Source organism: Vipera berus, assembly GCF_964194415.1.
Source record: "Vipera berus genome assembly, chromosome: 2".
In the NCBI taxonomy this organism is placed as follows: Eukaryota; Metazoa; Chordata; class Lepidosauria; order Squamata; family Viperidae; genus Vipera; species Vipera berus.
In genome coordinates this window covers 58,778,940-58,800,149 of record NC_138203.1, presented here as the reverse complement: position 1 = coordinate 58,800,149, position 21,210 = coordinate 58,778,940, and the positions used below count along the sequence as shown (strand labels likewise).

Genomic DNA, 21,210 nt, shown 5'->3' with positions numbered 1-21,210 from the left:
CATCCAGACCCGGACCGCCTCTAGGCAACGGGACATTACGTTGAGGGCATCACTGGGGTGGTTTGGGGTCGAAAGAAAAAGCTGGGTATCATCAGCATACTGATCATACCCAACTCCAAAACCACGAATGATCTCACCCAGCGGTTTCATATAGATGTTGAACAGGAGAGGCGAGAGGACCGACCCCTGAGGAACTCCACAAACGAGAGACCTCACGGTCGACCTCTGCCCTCCTGTCAACACCGACTGCGAACGTCCCTGGAGATAGGAGGAGAACCACTGTAAAACCGTGCCTCCCACTCCCAATCCCCTGAGACGCCGCAGCAAGATACCATGGTCGATGGTATTGAAAGCCGCTGAGAGGTCTAATAGGACTAGAACAGAGGAATGTCCCCTGTCCCGAGCCCTCCAGAGATCATTCACCAGCGCGACCAATGCCGTCTCCGTGCTGTACCCGGGCCTGAAACCCGATTGGTACGGGTCTAGATAATCCGCTTCATCCAGGACCAGAGGGAGCTGATGCGCCACCACACTCTCAACAACCTTCGCAAGGAAGCGAAGGTTGGAGACCGGACGAAAGTTGTTCAATACAGCTGGGTCCAAGGCAGGCTTCTTGAGGAGAGGCCTCACCACCGCCTCTTTCAAGATGGCAGGGAAGCTACCCTCACTCAAAGAAGCCGATATAACTGCCTGGAACCAGCTGCGCATCCTCTCCCGGGCTGCATTTGCATGTAATAAGACAGGATTTATTTTAATCATGGTTTGATGACAAAACAATGCCAGTCTTGCAAAAAAAAAAAAAAGAATGATCTTAGCTTATTCAGCCAATTCCTGGTTAATTTTACTTTCATTTCTTCTACCAATACTCCAGTGTAGAATATGTAAAATATTCTGTGATGGAACATTCCAGTATTGGAACAGACTGTTCTGTAACTTATAGACTACTAGCTGTGCTGGAGCTCTTAGAACAGGCCATTTAGAAGTTTAAATACTTTCAAAACACCCAAACCAATTTAAATGGTGTTAACCTTTTTGTGGATCAAGGAATGGGATGAGTGCCTGATACATTTTGAATTTCTTACCACATTTCTCATAAAAGGAATACCCCCCAAGCTGTGGAATAGTTCCAGAAAACCCTGGCAAACAATCTAGGGAGAATTTAGCAAAAAGCAACCTTTGTATAAGTTCATCAATCTATACGCTTGAGACAAACAAAGCAAGAAACTAAATAGCAATTAGGACAAAGACTATATAATTAGCATTCTTTCGAATGCTGTAATTGTAGGAAGCATGGTAAAAAGTGAAATAAAAAGGTAGGTTGAATGAATGAAAATCTTCCTCTGGTTGAATATAAGGTGAAATGGCTTGCTCTCTCTGATCCTCCTAAAAGTGAAAAATAAAATACTTTACTAGCAAAATTTATCTGTTCAGGTCATCCCTCAGGAACATGAGCATCCACAGGATCTTGTTGCTTTTGCCAAATGCCCAAAGCAGTATCAACTGCAAGCTCTGCTTCTTTATTGTATGCGATGTCACAACACACATATAAAAATTGATGCTTGTATTGCAATACTGCTTTTGTAATTCTGTCCCTTTCCACTACCACCCCTGCCCCCGCTGCAGATGCTACTAGGATTGCCTTATGTGACTTTTGTTTAGTAGGCAATTAATTGTGCACAATGGAACAGGCTGAACAATGGCAAAGGCATAACTGATAAAATCTTGCTACAAAAATAACCAAATGGCTGCTGGAAATAATGGCTATGCTTAGCAGTGAACTTTATGGTAGTGCAAGTGGATATCTAATGAAACATTTCCTGTGATTTGGGTTTACTGACATCTGACTGGATAATTGAGGTCCAGAATCCTCAATAATCCACTGTGGATGTGTGTTGACCAGTTCAATAATAAGTAGGCTATTATAATACAGATAAAGATAGAGTTCAATACACCATCTAGCCTTTTAAATAGGATCTGAATACAGGTAATATCTGAAGCATGAAGAGGTAAGGCTAACTAGGTGTTCTTTTGAACCTCTCTCCAGTTAGAAATAGCCCAAAGGGCTGACTGTATTGTGTGGATATATCAGTGTGTGAAGTGGCAGTATCTTAGCATCTTAAAGGGAAACCAGACAAATTATCTGGAAGTAACATTTGGGGAAGATATCAGAAGGATCACAGCAGAAACTCTTGGAGAAAGGGTATTTATTAATTAATTAAGTCTATTTTAGAATAAACATGAGTTTGGAGCTGACTCAGCCTTGATTGTACTGATGAATGATGTCATAGGCTGCTGCCTTTCTGGAGAGTTACGGGAGTCTGATTAGTGATGCTGTGTTATCACTACAGGAATAGGACTGAATTTTTTTGTACTTTTTTCCATGAGGAGGTCACCTGGCCACAGGGATGCTGCATTAGTCATTAAGTGTGAAAAATGGTCACTTGTTTCAGTGCTATTGTAATTTCAGTCACTAAACAAATGGTTTTAAGTTGAGGACTACCAGTGAAGACCCTTGGATGTACAAAAAATACTTACAAATAGTATTCTTATATTATTCAGCCTGGGAGACAAATCACCGTATCACAGAACATACCTAGTGCAATATAATGATCATATTATTCAGTAACAGCTTTTGTGAGAGAGCTTCCTGAGATATGGGCTGCAACATGTATTGTGTTCACTGGATGTCTTCTTTGTGTTGTGTAGAGATTTACCAACACTAACTGCCATCAGGAATTTTTCAAGGTTAGGTCAACTTGAGTATGGATTGGAAAAAGCTACTATAGATCAAGTTGAAGTTGGCTCTACTATTTGTAATGTGAAAATGAATAATTTGTCAAATAGTTTTAGCATGCAAAAGAAGAATGGAAATCACTCACTATGCCTAAACAAGTAGGCTTCTGTAAGACTAAGCATATAAATTCATAGTTACATTGTAATCTCACTGTCTTAATAAAAGAAATGAGATGTGAAAAAATAGGAATTAAAAGATAGTTGTCTCATCTAACATTTCTTGACCTTTTATTGAGAACTACGGTTTCCAAATCAGAACCAACTATATTAAGTTATAATGTATTTTATTAAAGGGCTGAATTCTGAAATGCACTTGTTCAGGCACAAATTCAGTAGATTCAGTACATTGAATTTAGCAAAACAGTAGTAGAGTGAAGGACTGTTTTACCATAACTGCTTAAAAGAAATTGCTTAACAAGCTTGAATGAAATAATGAAAAACAAAGTTGAGTCCTAATTGGGGGGGAAGAAAGTATATTTTTACTGTTAGGTTTTACTTCTCCCACATTCTTTAAGGCTAAGCTCATTTGCATTACAAGGGATCCTGGTATTTTAAGTTCATTAGTTCCCACTACTTATTCTGTATAATCCCTTGCGGATAGTATGCTGATGCGATTCAACTTGAAAGAATTAGAGTAACCTCAGGTGGAAAATACATTGGCATTGAACTTTTGAGAAAAATCTCCCTCTTGCTTTTCAAACTCAAAGCCTTCACAAGGGATTAAAAAAAAAAGGGGGGGGGAGGGTTTAGAAACAGATAACACAGTACAGTATGTCAGCAGAAATTAGTGTGGTTTTTTTTTCCTAAAAAAGAAATTTTCTCATTAAAACAAGAAAAAGACAGCTATGAAATTCAGATTAACATTAAAGGATCAAAGCTTTCATAAAGCCTCTGCTTTTTAAATTATTGTGGCTCCTGCCAATCCTAGTTAAAAAAATACAGGTTTCCTATATTTTCTTCCTCATTGCACCAGTCTATAACATTTATGGTTCTACTGGGAGCACTGCCTCTCCCAAGATTTCAGTACTATTATTAGCTCAGAATTCAAAATTTTAAGAACTCCTCACAGCCTAATTGCAGATTGCTCCCTCAGTATTTGAAACCTGTCAGTCTTTATAAACAAGTTCAGTTTTATTAAGAATATTGATGAGTAACTCATGTTGGAATGCTAATTTCTAACTCATGTCATTGTTAATTCTCCTGCTGATATTTATCATCTCTGCATGAAAATCTAGCTGATGGGACTTTGGGCCAGTCTCTGTCAACCCAACTCACCTCACAGAATTGTGATGGAGAAATTAGGAGGAAGGCTTATTGGTATATTTGCTGCCTTGAGTGGTGTATGGGGAAAAAAATCAGCGTAGTTATGTGTGTTTTTTTTTAAAAGGACTCCCTACTTAATAATTTCAACGACAAGCTTAGATAGTTGTGATTTTTTTTAAACTCGAGAGCATCTCAATTCAATTCAGTTCCTTAAGTGCCCTATATGGGGTATTCTTGCCCCGGGCCAGGTATGGAAGGGCACACCTATCCTTAGGCAAGGCTTACTGAACACGTGCATATTCCTCTTAATGAATTGCTGATTGATTCTTTAGTTATCACTGCATATTCAAAAGACTTAAAGCTTGGTTATTTCCCAGAGACACCTGATTGTAGCTTCTGAAAGCCTCGTCTGGGAATTTAAAAAAAAAGTGATCTGGCTGGGATTGCTCATTCATTCATTCATTTCCAAAGAGGCGAGAGCAGCCTTGCACTCCTTCAACAATTCCGCCCTTCCCCCGCCGCCTTTCCTCTTTTTTTTGTCTGCGCGCCTTCCCGCCATTCTTTGGCTCTCCCCCCCCCCCTCCTCCCGGCTCCTTTCTGTCGCTAACCGTTTCCTTTTCCCTATCCCTTGCTTTTTCCTTGCTTTTCTCCTGGCCCTGCATTCCTGGCTTCTCCTCTGCTGGCGATTCCCTTCCTCCGCAGCTCGGTTCTTTGCCGCTGCCCTCAATGCCAGCCTTTGTTCCCCGCCGGTCCCTCGGCACGGGATCGACCACACACCCTAAACTCATTCTACTGTACAATTCTCCCTGGGGTGGATGGAAGGAAAGAGAATAAATGATGCGGGTGGGGGGGTCAATATTGGCTCTCATAGAAAAGGTGGGATGTAAATACAACAACAGTAAATAATTATGGCCCCCCACTTATACAGCTTATATAGGAAGATGGAGAACGCTGGCTTAGATCCTCCAGGACCAAAGCATGTCCTCAATTTCTAAGAGGTTGTAAATAAGTTCCAAAAGAACCGCCCAAGGCATCTCTGGGCTACACAAGTAAAGTTATTTGTCTGGTGGTACTTTATAGGAGATGTCACAAGTAGGTCAAAATTCATGAAAAGTAGGCCAGAAATATGCATGTTTGCTGTGAGCTCAAGCAGAGGAGCTCCCACTGTTACACTGGAATGAAACAGCACAATTTTGTTTTGCACTAAACAGCTGTTATCAGCACATATAAATGCTCCTTATCAGCGCATCTTAAAAAGAGACTGCCAGATATTTGGTACTAACATTTCTGTGTTATGTTTTGTGATAATGTATCCTTTGGAACATCTGCTCTATTAAGTACTGATTAATATATGTTATTTCTAATCAACATGTTTTTACCTTGCAGCGTAATTTTCATTTATATATCATAGAAGCCACTGTGATATTATGCATGTATCTTAGTTTGTATAATATCTTTCCCCCATTCTAAGGTTGGACCTTTTATTCACTGATCTTGAGTACTTCCTATTAAATATACTAGAGTGTTTTAAATTCTGAGTACAGTTATATAATATGTATACTGTACAAAACAGATGCTAAAACTAAACTTAATCAATTACTCTCTGGTCTAATGTTAGTACACTGTTCAAGCTTTATTAGCTCTTTTGAGGCATACTTAAACTCAGCCACTTCAAGATACCAACACAGTGAGAAGTCTCATGCTAGCAGGCTGGCTTTTTCTTCCAAGGTCCCCAATTTTGGGGAAACTTTTGTATGTCTAGACTCTAGACCAAATGTATAGAGAGGCTTCCTTATTACAACTGTTTTTCTGAACACGGTACCTTTTGTGAAGTAAATCACAAGCATCACATCTAGGGGCTGGATTTTTGGCTGAAACTTCTATTTTCACCTTATGACTTTACTCTCTCTCTCACACACACAGCATAAAGTCATGTTTTAAGCATGATTGATGAATAAGCCATAGATGCTAAACCATAAACAACAGTTTATAAGCCATCATATCTGGATTCACATGCAACCTAATCCAAACTAATAAGTACATTGTGATTTATAGAGTTGTGCATCTCATTGCTGAGCTTAGTGAGATCTAAATATAGTTATTTTTTGAGCATCCAGTTTGTGACTTAATAGCATGTGGAAGATTGATGAGTAAAAATAGCAGATTTTAGAGGCTTTCATTGTTCCATTAATCTTTGGAAGCAATAGTTTATTCCCAGGATTGGTGATAATGGAGAATCACAAATTGTGAAGATTTTCCAAAAAATTAATCACTGCTTCTGGAAAAAAAAACCACCCTAACAACTGGAGGAAAATATTTCACCAAGATATGGTCAGGGTAAGAATCAGTTTTCTTTGAAAATATACTGTATAAAGTTGAGCTAGCTAAAGAACACTCTTGAGCAGGGGTGTCAAACTCACCATGTCACATGATGTGTCACAACATATCATGACTATTTTCCCCTTGCTGGAGCTGGGGTAGCCGCAGCTTCCATGTGATGCATCCGGCCCACGGGCCAGCAGTTTGACAACCCTGCTCTTGACTAGCAACAGAAAAATGAAAGTTGCTCTCTTTGCTGGATAATTCCCCAAAACAAAAGGCCAGATTATAGCCTGTGAGACTGCTGAAATAAGACAATAGGCCTCTGCAAATTGGCATTAATGCAAACATTCCCAAAGGTCTGTTTTTTATTTTACATCTTAAGATGTTTATCTCAAGATGTGTACATGATTCTAACAAACATCACCCTAGTCAGTTTATAGATATCTTGAAAACAAGATATTCTATTGAACTGAAATCTTCCTGTGCTGACATTGACAGCTGTCAGTTGTTTTAATGCTAGTAAAGCAGCATTATCAACTCTTTGTGAATTGCCAACACTTTCAAAAAAGCAAACCCCTTAAACGGAAGGATTTTGCTGAAAGCAGGAGGATGTTATCTCTCTACCTCCTTATTGCTTGCCTAAACTGTTTATCTCCCTATTTTTAAAAAATAAACTTCTCTATTTTTATTGGTATAGTTACTGTTTTTATTATTTCACTGTTTTGTTTTTATCATTTTAAACTTTTATTTCAATTATTGCAATGACTTTTGAACTATAATGTGCTTCATTTTTTAAAAATGAAAAATGATATAAAAATACTATAAAGCAGTAAGTGAAATGATTGAAACAAGAACAGGAGATTTATCTATTTTTAGAGATACCTGTTTTGCAATAAGAGCTCTGCTCCCACTTGTGATTTATATTTTTTAGTTAAGAATACAGTAATTATTACCTAGACTTGTTATCAATACATATACTTGTTGGCCACATTAGCAACAAAATACTTCTTGAACAGCTTTGATAACTGGAGACAGATAATATACTGTATGTAAGGTTAATCAAACCAACAGGATATTTATTATTAATCATTTGCACCAAAGGGAATTTTTGTTGTTGTTTCTTCCTCTTCCTTTTTTCCATTATCATTTGCTTTAGTGAACTGTAATTAAAAACCAACATTTGCTATATTAAAATATGTTATAGATTTTGTTAGAAACTATCATGAGATTTCAGGAATTGAAATTTTTCTAAATAATACATAACAGTAATAATATTTATGGATTTCGTGAAGACAACTATTCAAATAATTTAATGTATTTAATATATTGAATACAGTTCATTCGTATCGCAGCTATGCAACAAGTCTACATTTCATTTTAAAGCAAGCTTTTGCACATTGGAGAAAAGGCAGAAGAAGCTGAACATAATGTAGAAGTTTGCACAGTGTGTTTATTACTTTTTCACAAATAAATTTCTGGAAATCCATGGGAGTCATTTTCAAGTAATTAAAAGATTGTGACTTTGAAATGTATGGTGCTTTATCATATTTATAACAGATCTTCAACTTGATTTTATTTGGAAACAAAAAGCGTACAGATATTAACTGTAAGATCACTTCCAGTAATAGGCAAATTCTAATATTTCCTGTATAGTCTGAAAAATGCTTGGGGCTTTCAAGGAGGCCTAGTCTTCAAACTTCTCTTATTTAATGAGCTAATTTTAACATATGTTAATTTTCTGTTTGCATTTCTGCCAAAGTCTTTGACATTTTTATAGCAAGAAGTAGCATATAAATATTTACTGGATTTGATATAGAAAAGGCAGGTTGAGAATTTATGTTCAAGAAACTGACTGCTGTTTATTGAACTTCCTAACCAGGATCCTTTAAAAAATGTGTGCCATGTGCATATATAGTTCCCAATATAGTTCTCTCACCTTTACCATACCATCAGCTGAGAAAAATCTGCAACAATGACATTGTTTTTCAGATCTCTTTGTCCAAGCAAATAGATACTGATTATGGTAAAGAAATAGGAAAAACAGTAACTGAAAGAAAACATTTATTGAATCAAAGGTCAATATTTTTCCTTTTAATATCTACAAGACAACATTGAACTTACATTATTTAAGAATGAACATAATGTACAAAAATGTATGTTTGTTATAAAAATATGTTTCTCTTTTCTGGCGGCTGAGCTGAAGATGATGACTTTTTTTTTTGATCAAAAATTCTTCCCAGAATTCTTTTCTATCGGTTCAAAATAAAGTGAAATTTAATCTGAAACCCCAGGACAGTCTTCCCCAACCTGATGCTCTCTTTTGAACTACAGTTCCCTTGACTTGTAGGTAATGTTCATGATTTCAGGGATAATGTGCAGTCCAATATATTTAGACAGCTATTATATGGAAAGATGTCATAGAGTACTTTGAAGAGCACTTTTGAAAATGTATGCATTTGACATCCTGATCTTGGCAACTACTAAGCTGCCTTTGTATTTGGCCCCAACAGTAAAAGGCATCTCCCTGGACTCCCTGAAATGAAACTTTCCCCAACAAAATTATATTTTCACCTGTATTATTTGGCTGCCTTTACCAGGAATGTCTTCTGGACTCAGCCCATAAATATGGATTTTTGTGCAGCAGCAGCAGTCTTCACATATTCGTTCAGCTACTACTTTGACTCAGAGATATTTACATAGTTTACTTCCTCAGTGGGTTTGGGCCCAAAAGTGGTTGTAGATAAGGATATTCTTCCATTTTCACTGAACAATCATTAATGATTTCACAACTGTTAGGGAATTTTTTTTTTAAAAAAATAAAAGCTGTAAGTATGGTATTCCCTCATTCTCTACTCTCCCCTTACAAATTATAAATGGCAGTGGAGAAAGTAGCAATAAGCGTTAATTACAAAGCAATGCTACTATATAATCTTTCATTTCAGTGACACCTGGACGAAGTTCTTGCATGGTCTTGTTTCCCCAAATATGCAGCAAATACTTGTAACATTAAGAATTTCTCCAGTTAGGCTCAGTTATTCTTATTTGCCAGTTAAGATATTAAAAAATGATGCATGAGGAAGATTCTAAACGTGTCTTAAAATTATGTTGTTAATATTCAATCAACCATTTTAATTTAATATGACAAAGGAGGCATGAGTATGGGGAAGACAAAAAATAGACCACTTAGCAAAATATAAAATAACATAAAAAAACCCACAGTGCAATATTAAAACACAGTTTTCACACTTTGTGAAAGAAACATGCTTTGGAACCTGAGCAAAAGGCTTCTTCACCTATACAGCAAAAAGCCACCCTGTATGTTGTTTTCACTGATATCCATTCCTGCTAGGTTACTATGTTGCTCTTAGCAACTTACATGGGCCCCTAAATATTTAGTATGTGGAAACTGCCAACTATTTAGAGAGTTCAACTAAATTCCAGCTATAATATTGCAGGCAGTTCATCATGCTGCTACTGGTGATACTGGAACAGCCTAGAATTAAGCATTGAAAAAGAAGAAAGAAAAAAAAGCAGCCAACATAACAATGCCTCTTAACTAGACAAAAGCGCCACCACAATATTTACTTTGTACGTTACCACACTGGTTTACAATCTTGAGGTCAGCTCTTCCAAAATAAATATATTGAACATTTACAACAAAATGTCTTCTGAATGCAGACTCTCTCTTTATTATTTCAAGATGAAATAGATTAAAAATCTAAGATGTATTTCCAAAGCAGCTAAAAGTTACAAGTCCATTTTTCCCTAGAGAGATTGGCATATTCTGGTACCACTGCATTTTTTCCACCAACTTTAGCATCATCCATCTCCAAGAACGAGCATTAAAAATAAAAATAATGTTTTTGGCATCCAACAGGCCACCATACCAAGCAAATTCACATAGCATGCGGTCATACACTCATATACTCCTGATTTCTGACTGTGTGAAATGTTTGTTGTGCTTTCAGGTCCCAGACCTTTAAAAAAAATAGATGTATATCAACAATGACAGACTCAAGATATTAACAGAAACTTGCTTGCTTCTAATTACAAAGAAAGAAGTCATAACAACAATGAAAGGATGAGAATGCTATAATCAAGGTTTTGCAGAGGGAGTACAAAACGAGGGTCAACCCAACACCAAACCTGTCTGTTCAGAATTTAGATTGCTCAAAATATTGTTTCAAAATACTGAGAGTAAAAGTTTTAGAAGCTCAAAAAAACAAGTTAACCAGTACAATGTCCACAGATGTTTTGGTAGTGAAATGTAAGCTTGCCACTTTAAAGGCACAACCAGTCTGATAAATGTCAGCCTCACAGCAGAACAGGAATGTCTGAATGGCATAATAATCACGAAGGGTGGATGATGGGCCATCAACTTGTTTTATCATGAGCACAGGAAGCAGTCACCAAGGCATAAAGGAGAGGGACACAGGAACAAAGTATAGAAATTTGCAGGGACCTGTGAAAAACAGAACAAAGAATGAATAAAACATTTTTAAGTAGGGCAGAACTATAGTTGTTGTTCTGTCGCTAAGTCATGCCCGACTTCATGACCCCATGGTCCACAACTCACCAGGCCCACCTGTTCTCCACTGTCTCCTGGAGTTTGCCCAAACTCATGTTCATTGCACCAATGATACTATCTAACACTCCTCAAGTTCATCAAGGATAACTTGTGTTTCCCCTCGTTGTACCATTTGTGACCTATCCAACATTGCAATAATTTTACAATTTCTATTTCTCTGCTCTCAGTAGGTAACTCAGTAATATGTTCAGAATGGGTTGGGCAAATGGTTTGCTGAAACGATTTTGATGGCATCCAGAAAGATCATCAGTGGCCAAGTACTAGCAGCAGACGGAGCTAGAGTCCAATATCATTGGTTTTCTATGATACACATACAATATTGATGGATATTGTATATATGTGCATAACATGGTAGTCCTTTTCTCCAAACAGGGATGTATGTACAGAAGCAAATTAAAGAGAGAGGAAGACAAGGTGAGGACCTGCTTCTTTTTCTTTGTATCCATGAAGAAACAGTCCTTTTCTCTATATACAGAGAAGAAACGCAGCAGATTTCTCTGAGAAGGGGAGAAGGAGACCTGCATCTTGGCTTAATTGAACTAGACAGGAGTAATCTATAGGCCAGACATCTTCCATCCCCAATACAAAGGAGAAAGAAAGCGTATAGCATATTGTCATGGTATCATGTGACTCTATTATCTAAAAGTATAAATATCCTTGCGTTCTCTTTATGCTACCATGGAAGGTAGCAATGGACAGTATTGAGTGGTTAGGGACTACAACTTCATCTCCTGACTTGCTAGAGGCTACAGAAACTCGTCTGGTGATAATATGTCATTATTGGAAATAGCAGCAGTGAATTTTTGAGTCTTCTTTGCTGCATTGGGGGGGAAGGGGAATAAGGTAGAATGGGAAGAGAAGCAAGAAGCTTCTAGGAAGTAACTATTCCTACCCACAGTCTTAAGCACTTCCTGCAAGCCATCATCAAAACAAGTAAGTGAAAATTTGCTACTATGATGTAGAAGCGATGGGGGTCTGCACATGATTCTGTTTTACTACAATGCCTCCTCCAACCTCCTCCATTGTTAATTCTGATCGGGGGATTTTGGTCTGAGAGAAATATTGAAGAGGAAATAAAAGGATCAAATAGCTAATGCCAGTTTTTGATAAATGTATGTGTGAAATCAGTATGAAATACATCAGAATGTATATTACATATAATTTTGAGATAAGAATTATGCATGACTTTGATGTCCCATATTTTGTATCTCTGGAAGTCAGAGGAGACAGATGTTAAAATGTGGAAAGTTTGTAATACTTACTGGAAAGATGCCCGAGTTATCCTGCCTTTGTATCTACAAGCTGCATTTGAACATTTGCATTCATGCCTCCTCCATAGCCTCCTTTGGATTGCATTTGGTTTTGAATTGAACTCACCTAAAGAAACAAAACCATGATGGTTTTGTTATAAAAAGTATGGTCAACTATAATATGATACTTCTTGAATCTTTAGATTAATGCAAAATTTGTACAAAGTCAACCATATTACTCATTAATATATACAGCCAAACATGTAAGAAAAGGATACTTTAGAATTCTATGCTTATTTTCTTAATATTTTTGCTGCCCTAAAATGTAATTAGATCCAAAGTAATCTCTTACTATTGCAATTTCTCTTCTACAACTTGATTCAACATATGCATGGACATTATTTTATGACTAAAGCTCATCTACATGCTATTTGTTTGATTGTTTTGTTCAGAGGTCAAGGGACAGGTTGGTGGCTCAACATTCAAGATCATGTGGGTTTTCCTTGTTCCTTTCTTAAATGTCTATCTGTCGGGGACATGCAATGGTGAGGAAAAGCTCAAGAACTTAAAAAACAACTTTACTGTACATAAATTTTCTTATAGCTTGTGTGGGCTAGGATACTGCACCAAAACCTATTGATAGCTAGCTACGCTGGACATATTTATTTCTTTATTTTGTTAATTTTTTATATGCCACCAATCTCACTCAGATGCAACATAGGGAGTTCTAAGTCAGGAAGCTGCATATCTTTAGAAGGTGACACCAGAAGAATGGCTAGATGTGCTTTTTCATGACATTTGAATTCATGTATGTAAGTACTGTAATCAAGGAGGGATGATTTATTATATATGCTTTTTGGATGTGACCTATCATCAACACAAGCAACCTATTCCCTGATATTGAAACCGGAGACTATATAAATAACAGCTATAGGGCTGTAAAACACTTTCTCTGTTACATCAGACAGATAACATGCTACAGATTTTAAGTATTTCTTGAATCCTTAGCATGTTTAGTGCATTGTCCAAAATGTAAAGTATGATTAATGTAATGATATTTTGCTTAAATATGCTAGGTTCACAACCACATTCCTTTTACTTTATTTTACAAATCCCAATTGACATTAATCATACTTTTTTAAAAATATGGCTAATAAAAAAAATTAAACATTTTTAGGCAAGGAAGCAGATAACTTTTCAAATTCTTCCTTGTGGCAATATTAGACGAAAGAAGGTGAGCAAAAGAACTCACTTGCTGTGGCTTGTTTTCAACATACTTACAATGCCATTAAAAATGATGATTGAAATTTACTTTTTTAAGAGTTTGATGTATGTTAAGGCTAGCCTATGTAGTACCGTACCCTAATTTTGGCATATATATTTATTATCAAATGTTTTTACAACCATTTTAATACACTACACACAGATGCAGAGTTCCTTAGGGTAAGCTCCACTGAACTCAATGATGTCTACAGAGGAACAAAAGGAACAAACTGAAATTCAATTACATCATGGATTTATTTTTTAGTTGCCCCTGGAGAAGCATTTCTTGATTAGAAACATCCCTTAATAAATGGATTCCTATGATGTGCTGAAAATTCCTCTCTCCTTTTTCTTACTAATAATTCCTGTCTCATTTGCAAATGATTTCATTTTTTTTCTTTTAGATATAGTTATAAATCTAAAAGGTATAATACCCTAAAACATCCTTTTCCATCATGAAACCATCTGGATGTAGGAAATTAATACTGATGATTTCCAGAAAGTATGACCAAAGCTATCTGGGAATTATGGAGATTGAAATCTAACATATCTGCATGGCAGTAGGGCAGAAATATTATTTCAAAATATAACATTCAAGAATAAGGTCTCCAACCCTGCTGGATTCCTGGCAAATGCACTTACCGAATTCATTCCACTGAAGAGATCTCCTGAACCAACATGAGCAGTATGAACGAAGTTTGTTGGCTCACCAATCATACTCCTATCGATCCGCCGCCGCCTTTTCTGAAAAGGGAGGAAAACACAACTCATTGGTGCCACTCAGAAGGAAACAATATTTAAACTTAGGTATGGGATGTTCCCATAAGAAGCCTTGGGTTTGTTGTATGTAATTTTTATTAAAAGAATATTTTATATAAGATTGAAAAAACTACAGAAACATAAAAAGTAAAAAAAAGATATTAGAAAAATAAAAGAAAAAGTGAAAGACAACAAAAGGAAAGGAAAAAGATCTATAGAAGCAACCTCTGATCTTTTTTTTTGCAGAAGTTATAAACATTTTCAACCTCCCAAATTACATATTATGGTTCTCTTCCTCCCATAGACGCTTTTAAATTAATGAATTTCAAAAGCATAAATTCGTTTTAATCCATTTTCAGCAAGAAGTCCACAAATGGTTTACAGTCTTTTATATTTTAATTGTTGTTCCTTCTTTAATCAAACATGCCATTGTGCCATTTCTGCAAGCTCTAATATTTTTGTGATACATTCTTCCATTATGGGTATTCTGTGTACTTCTAGCTTTCTGAACATCATAGCTTTACTGCAGTTTCCATATATAAAATCAATCATCCATGAGTCTTTTCTAATTGACTATCCATAAGTTCTAGTAAAAAAAAGAATCAGGTTTCAAGGCTTTGGGTTTGTCTGCAGCATCACTATGTTCTTTGTTACCATACTGATGTAATTCTTAAGCAGCCAAGCTATTTTTTCCCTAGTTTGGTTCTTACATTTAGGAAGGGGATTCAATAGGAAGATTTCAAAAGGATGTGCTATTTCATTTTTCTAAGATAAAGCTAATACCAACCCTAAAGATCAACTTCCTTGTACAGAAAGCAGCTTTCTGATTTAAAAGACAGAAGAGAACTAGATTTTTTTTGTAAAAAAAATAAGTTTCTCTCCTTCATAGTTTTGGTCCCCCAAGAAGTAATTGGTCCCCCAACATTTCTTCCTACTATCTAATAACGATTGTTCCCTTACCTACAAATGAAGCAGAAATTGTAGTCTTAAATAACAAGACTGATTTTTTTTAAAAAAGTGATTATTAAAAGGAGTTTAAATGTTATTTCATTACCCTGAAAAGGTTTCTTGACCCTCTATCCCTATAAGCATTTTCTCCATCACATATTTTAAGGAATCAGCATCCTCCTACATATGGTATGCAAGGAGATGGTAAGACCACCTAGAGTTTTGAGTGGAAGTTTACTCATCTCATCAGCAGGATTTCTGCTGTCCAAACACTGCCCTAGTTGAGTCACTGCAAATCAAAGCCACAGCTGAGAATACACCATGGTCTGTAGCCCATAAAAGCAAGATCTGTTTAGAATGATCTCAAGCCCACAACAGACATGCCCATGTTATAGACTCCCCACTTTTTCTGAATAACAAATAACACTAGGATAGTTGAACCTTTTTCACAAATAGTAAGCATCTTAAAAATTATGCCAAATCTGCAGAAGAAAGTGCTAGCACAAAATCCTAAACAAATGAGTGTGAATTCCTTTGATTCCAACGGAATGCAATTCTTACATGCTTAAAGGTACCGTTAACTATTTTGGACTTTGTAATAAAATGTTATCAATAAATTGTTGTTGTCTATGAATGATCAAATATGGTTCTCTACCAAGCAAGTGTGTACTGTGTATGTTAGACCAGGGGTCGGCAATTCATGCTGGCTCAGGAATTCTGGGAATTGAAGTCCACGAGTCATAAAAGAGCCAAGGTTGCCTACCCCTGTGTTAGACCGTTAAACCCAGTGTACTGAGTTCAACTGACAAAGACAAACATAATAAGCTGACTGGTGAGATTTTTCAGACATCTTTCTTTGCTTCAAATGTGTGTTTATCAACATCATAATATCAAGATGGTTGAAAATAAATACAAAGGCTACATTGTGCCAAATGATCATGTATTTTATATGAACTACCTGACTGGGGTTTATAAATGATAGATTATGACTTAGTACTATGTGTGATCCAGACTCAGCTGCAACCACAACTGAGCCCCAAATTTCTGTTGCTAAATAAGATAAGTGAGTTTTGCCATGTTTTACAACCTTTCTTGCCAGTTGTTGAGTGAATCACTGCAATTGTTAATAACATGGTTGTTAAGCAGCTATAGCTTCCCCATTGACTTTCCTTGTCAGAAGGTTACAAGATATTGCATTACTGCAACTGTCATAAATACATGCCAATTGCCAAGCATCTGAAGTTTGATCACATGACCACCCAGATGCTGCGATGGTTGTGTGTGAAAAATTATCCTAAGTCATTTTTTTCAGTGCCATTGTAACTTAACACAACCAATAATCAAGAAGTTAACATTACCATAATCAAGGAACTACCAACTCTAGACAAACAACCCAACAATTAAACAGCAGCCAGATCAAGAACTACCAAGACCATACCCATCAACACTGACAGGGCAACCCATTAGTATATAAAATGAGAGCAAACTCCATACCCTTCCAGTACTGATGATGTTACCTTGTTTGATAGTGAAACATTTGCAAGAAAACACTATGCTCAGAAAGCACCAAGGACTCCACAGTTCAACCCCGAGCTACAAATATTCTCTTCCATCGGTATATAAAATGCTGATCAGGGGAAGCCAGATGTACACAGCACTTGCTCTTTGTCACTCAGGCTCAACTTTCTGCATTGAATATTAAGATTGGAAAGTGTTCTCAACTTTTCTTTGCTTGAAAAATAAATAGAAATGTCTATTCAATGAGGGTGTAATGTTATTTTCCGAGTGTGAAGTCATCTTGGTTGATTCTGAGGTTTCTTCCTTCTTCCTTCCTCAGGCTTACTAGTGGCAACCAATGCCAGCAGTCTTCCAATCCACAAAGACAGGAGAAGGCTGGAAGAATAGAGAGATAGACTCTCCCAGCTGTCTTATCTACTGTACTTCGTTGGATCTGGCAATTATGACTAATATCATCTTCCAGTAAAAAAATAAAAATGTGCTATTTTTATTGTATTTCTGGTGTTAAATGTTAATGTGTTTAAAGCATTAATAGCCTGAACATGTTTACTACAAACAAACTAGGCTAAATTTCCAGATTCTTGCTTTGGCATTGCTGGTTCAGAGTTTCAGTCACAGCACATCTGATAGGGAACAACTGAGAAAGGCTGCCATGTTCAATAACCATTTTGGTTTCATTCTTTGTGAACAAACTGGAAACTTATTTAGGAAACTTCTGGTGACAGCTTTGGAAATTTGCCTTTGGTCTACCTCAGGGGTAGGCAACCTCGGCTCTTTTATGACTCATGGACTTCAACTCCCAGAATTCCTCAGTCAGCTATGCTGACTCAGGAATTCTGGGAGTTGAAGTCCATGAGTCATAAAAGAGCCGAGGTTGCCTACCCCTGGTCTACCTGGAGCAATTTTGTAGAGATACCAGTCAGGTTTGGTCTCCTTTTAACTCTTGTCCTCTGAGAGCAGTTGGAAGATTAATTCAGTCAATTTATATGGGACAAAAATGGAAAATAACTACCGGTAAGTCTTCCATTGTGATTTTTTATAATTCTCCATGTTTACAATTCCCCTAAACAGTAAAATAAAGCGAACCTTTGAAACTGGATGCTCTAGTTTCTATGACAACAGAAAAAAATAGCAGAAGTTTCAACACTGCTAAATACAAAACTTTACACCCACACAGAACATTGCCAGAATATGTTCAGGTCCTCATTTGGTTTGATCTTTTCCAAGTACCTAAGTATTTGTATCCTCTTCTGCTCCCACACATTTTCCCTTCCTCTCCATGGTTGCCTTCACATAAAGATTTTTTTTCAATCCTTAAAAAATTATTTGGGTTCTTATTTTATCATTTCTATGAAAACCATGTGCATATTCCTAAAAGACAAGGTTAGACTATTTTTTCCCTTAGCAATACAGGTAGTCCTCAACTTACAACAGTTCATTTAGTGACGTTCAAAGTTACAACGGAACTGAAAAAAGTGACTTATGACCATTTTTCACACTTACGACCTCTGTAGCAGCCCCATGATCATGTGATCAAAATTCAGGTGCTTGGCAACTGACTCATACTTATGACCATTGTTGTGTCCTAATGTGGTGTGCAACTTCCCTTCTGACAAGTAAAGTCAACGGGGAAGCCAGATTCACTTAGAAACAGGGTTACTAATTTATCAACTGCAGTGATTTGCTTAACAATTGTGGCAAGAAAAGTTGCAAAATGGAGCAAAACTCACTTCACAAATGCCTCACTTAACAACAGAAATTTTGGATTCAGTTGTGTTCGTAAGTCAAGGACTACCTGTATAGATCTTATCACCATTTCCCCCTGCTTAGATCTGTGAATCCTTTCTCTATTTTTCAGTTAAACCTTCAGCTGTGATCAGTGACCTTTCATAGTACGCTATCATTACTTATATGGTGCAAAAGCATGTTACGGCATTAACTCCATCCACAAGAACTGCTACCAATGCCACACCCTCACTGGAATATTCAAGTAGGAGACAAATTTGGTGGAAATGTGTTACACAGCAATCCTCTTTTCTGCACTAAGTTTACAGTGGATCTTACTCTATAGATTTCTAATTTTCTATTTAGGCATGTAATACTGAAGAGTTAGGGACTGACAAAATCCTCTCACAACTCTTTCTAGGACATTTTGGTGGAAGCCATAATAGTTAATGATTGAACTCAAGAAACTGGGTATGATCAAAATCACTAGGAGATCTCAAAAGATGTAGGTTAGACTAGAATTCTTTTTTAAAAAAAAAACTTAGAAGGACGCAACGGTAAACCACTTCTAAATAATAATAATAATAATAATAATAATAATAATAATAATAATAATAATAATAATAATAATAATAATAATAATAATAATAATAATATAAATACAAAGTTGGAAGGGACCTTGGAGATCATCTAGTCTAACCCCCTGCTCAGGCAGGAAACCCTATACTATTTCAGACAAATGGCTATCCAGTCTCTTTTTTTATTAAAGAGTTTTACAAATTTTTTTTACAAAGCATCCCCAAAACCCACCCGCCCCAAACCACCCCCCTCCCCCCCACTTCCCAGAGCTGAATACAGGGTCATAAATATAATAATCATATTCTAACTAAAATTATCCATTGTAAAATTAACCAAATTCATAATGTGCTTTAACTCCCCTTTAACAGTGATACATAAAAACATAATAATAATAATTTAAACAAAAATATAATCAATACTAATACTAAAGTTAATAAAAATCTAAAATCTACTCATAAGCTAAATGGAAATTTTAGTCCCATATTTATTCTGAATATAATCTATCCATCTCCTCCAAACTGAAATATATCTTTCTTGCGAATAATCCTTCAAATAAGCAGAAATCTTAGACATTTCTGCAAGATTCGATACCTTAAGTACCCATTCTTCTATAGTAGGCAAACTATCCTTCTTCCAATATTGTCCCACCAGTAACTGTGCTGCTGTTATCAAGTTCAACATCAAATTGATTTCTTTGGTATCACAATCTACAACAATACCCAATAAAAACAATTGTGGAGAAAACTTTATCTTTCTCTTAAAAATCTTTTGAATGTTCCATCAAATTTTAATCCAAAAAGCTTTTATATTTCTGCAAGTCCACCACATATGAAAATAAGTAGCATCTAAACTACCACATCTCCAGCATTTAGACTGTAGGTTAGGATACATATTAGACAACTTTTTGGGATCCAAATACCATCTATAAAACATTTTATAAAAATTTTCTCTTAAATTTTGAGCCTGCTATCCAGTCTCTTCTTAAAAACTTCCAGTGTTGGAGCATTCACAGCTTCTGGAGACAGGTTGTTCCACTGATTAATTGTTCTGTCAGGAAGTTTCTCCTTAGTTCTAGGTTGCTTCTCTCCTTGATTAGTTTCCATCCGTTGCTTCTTGTCATGCCTTTGGGTGCTTTGGAGAATAGCATGACTCCCTCTTCTTTGTGGCAGCCCCTGAGATATTGGAAGACTGCTATCATGTCACCCCTAGTCCTTCTCTTCATTAAGCTAGACATACCCAATTCCAGCAACCGTTCCTTATATGTTTTAGCCTCCAGACTCCTAATCATATTTGTTGCTCTTCTCTATACTCTTTTTAGAATCTCAACATCTTGTAGAACTATAATTGTAGAGCTATCGTAGAACTATACATTGCTGCTTAATTTTCAGTTTCTCTTTTTTACCCAATTGTCATATTTTTCTGAATGGATTGTTCTCTACTTACTGACATGTATTTTGAAGGTCATCTCTTGTTAGGCTTCTTTTGTAAATTTTAAGAAAATGTACCTCAAGGAGACTCCCTTTTTGTACTGAAACACTCAGTGATGGTAAATATAGAAAGAATATTCATTACAAATCTATTTTGAGTTATATCACGCTGACCTTGGTAAATGATGCTGTACAACTAGACCTCAGAAATGGATATTGTTTAAGCCACAGCTCCTTTCTTTTCTGCTAGCTCAGCAGACCATCATCTTAGTTATCTTTTAAAGTAAACAATGCAGTCTGTAAACTATGTTCCTAATGTGCCATTACATTGTATGATATTTTACTCATCACATAATATTGCTAACAATTTCAAGCCAAAGTATTGCAGTTTTTGATTACTGTAAAATCTGTGCTACTGTATGAGGCACCAGTAGGTAACCTGGTGGTTTACAGATATTTTGGACTATAATTCATGTAAACTGTGACAACTGTCCATGTTGGTTGGTGTTCCTGGAATTGTAATTTAAATCTGAAAGTCATTACCCATGCCATAGCAAACCTTCCCATACAAATTGATGTTTGTAAAATGGATCCCCAACTCCTGGGCTGCAGCCCACTACTGGGCCTTGAGCTGTTTGGAACCGGGCTGCAGAAGAGGTGGGTGAGCGTGCACTTGCAACCACACCTGCATGAGCAGCATTTGCGCCAGCAGCTGGCGCGGGTGCCCACTGCTTGCGCAAATGGAGCTGCACATGGGCGGAACCATCCCCTTTCC

The 21,210-nt window shown here is 36.6% G+C and overlaps 1 protein-coding gene across 3 annotated transcripts in view; it reads right to left on the bottom strand.

Annotated features, from left to right (window-relative positions):
- Positions 1–8,422: 8,422 nt before the first annotated feature.
- Positions 8,423–21,210, bottom strand: part of CDC42SE2 (CDC42 small effector 2) — a 68,310-nt gene continuing 55,522 nt past the window's right edge. For all 3 annotated transcript variants that reach the window (XM_081317853.1, XM_081317854.1, XM_081317855.1), the window contains exons 3-5: positions 14,122–14,223; positions 12,229–12,343; positions 8,423–10,840 (exon numbers count right to left, since the gene is read on the bottom strand). In XM_081317853.1, coding sequence (XP_081173979.1) covers positions 12,245–12,343; positions 14,122–14,223 — 201 coding nt within the window. In that variant the 3' untranslated portion in view covers positions 8,423–10,840; positions 12,229–12,244. The remainder of the gene's footprint in view (positions 10,841–12,228; positions 12,344–14,121; positions 14,224–21,210) is intronic.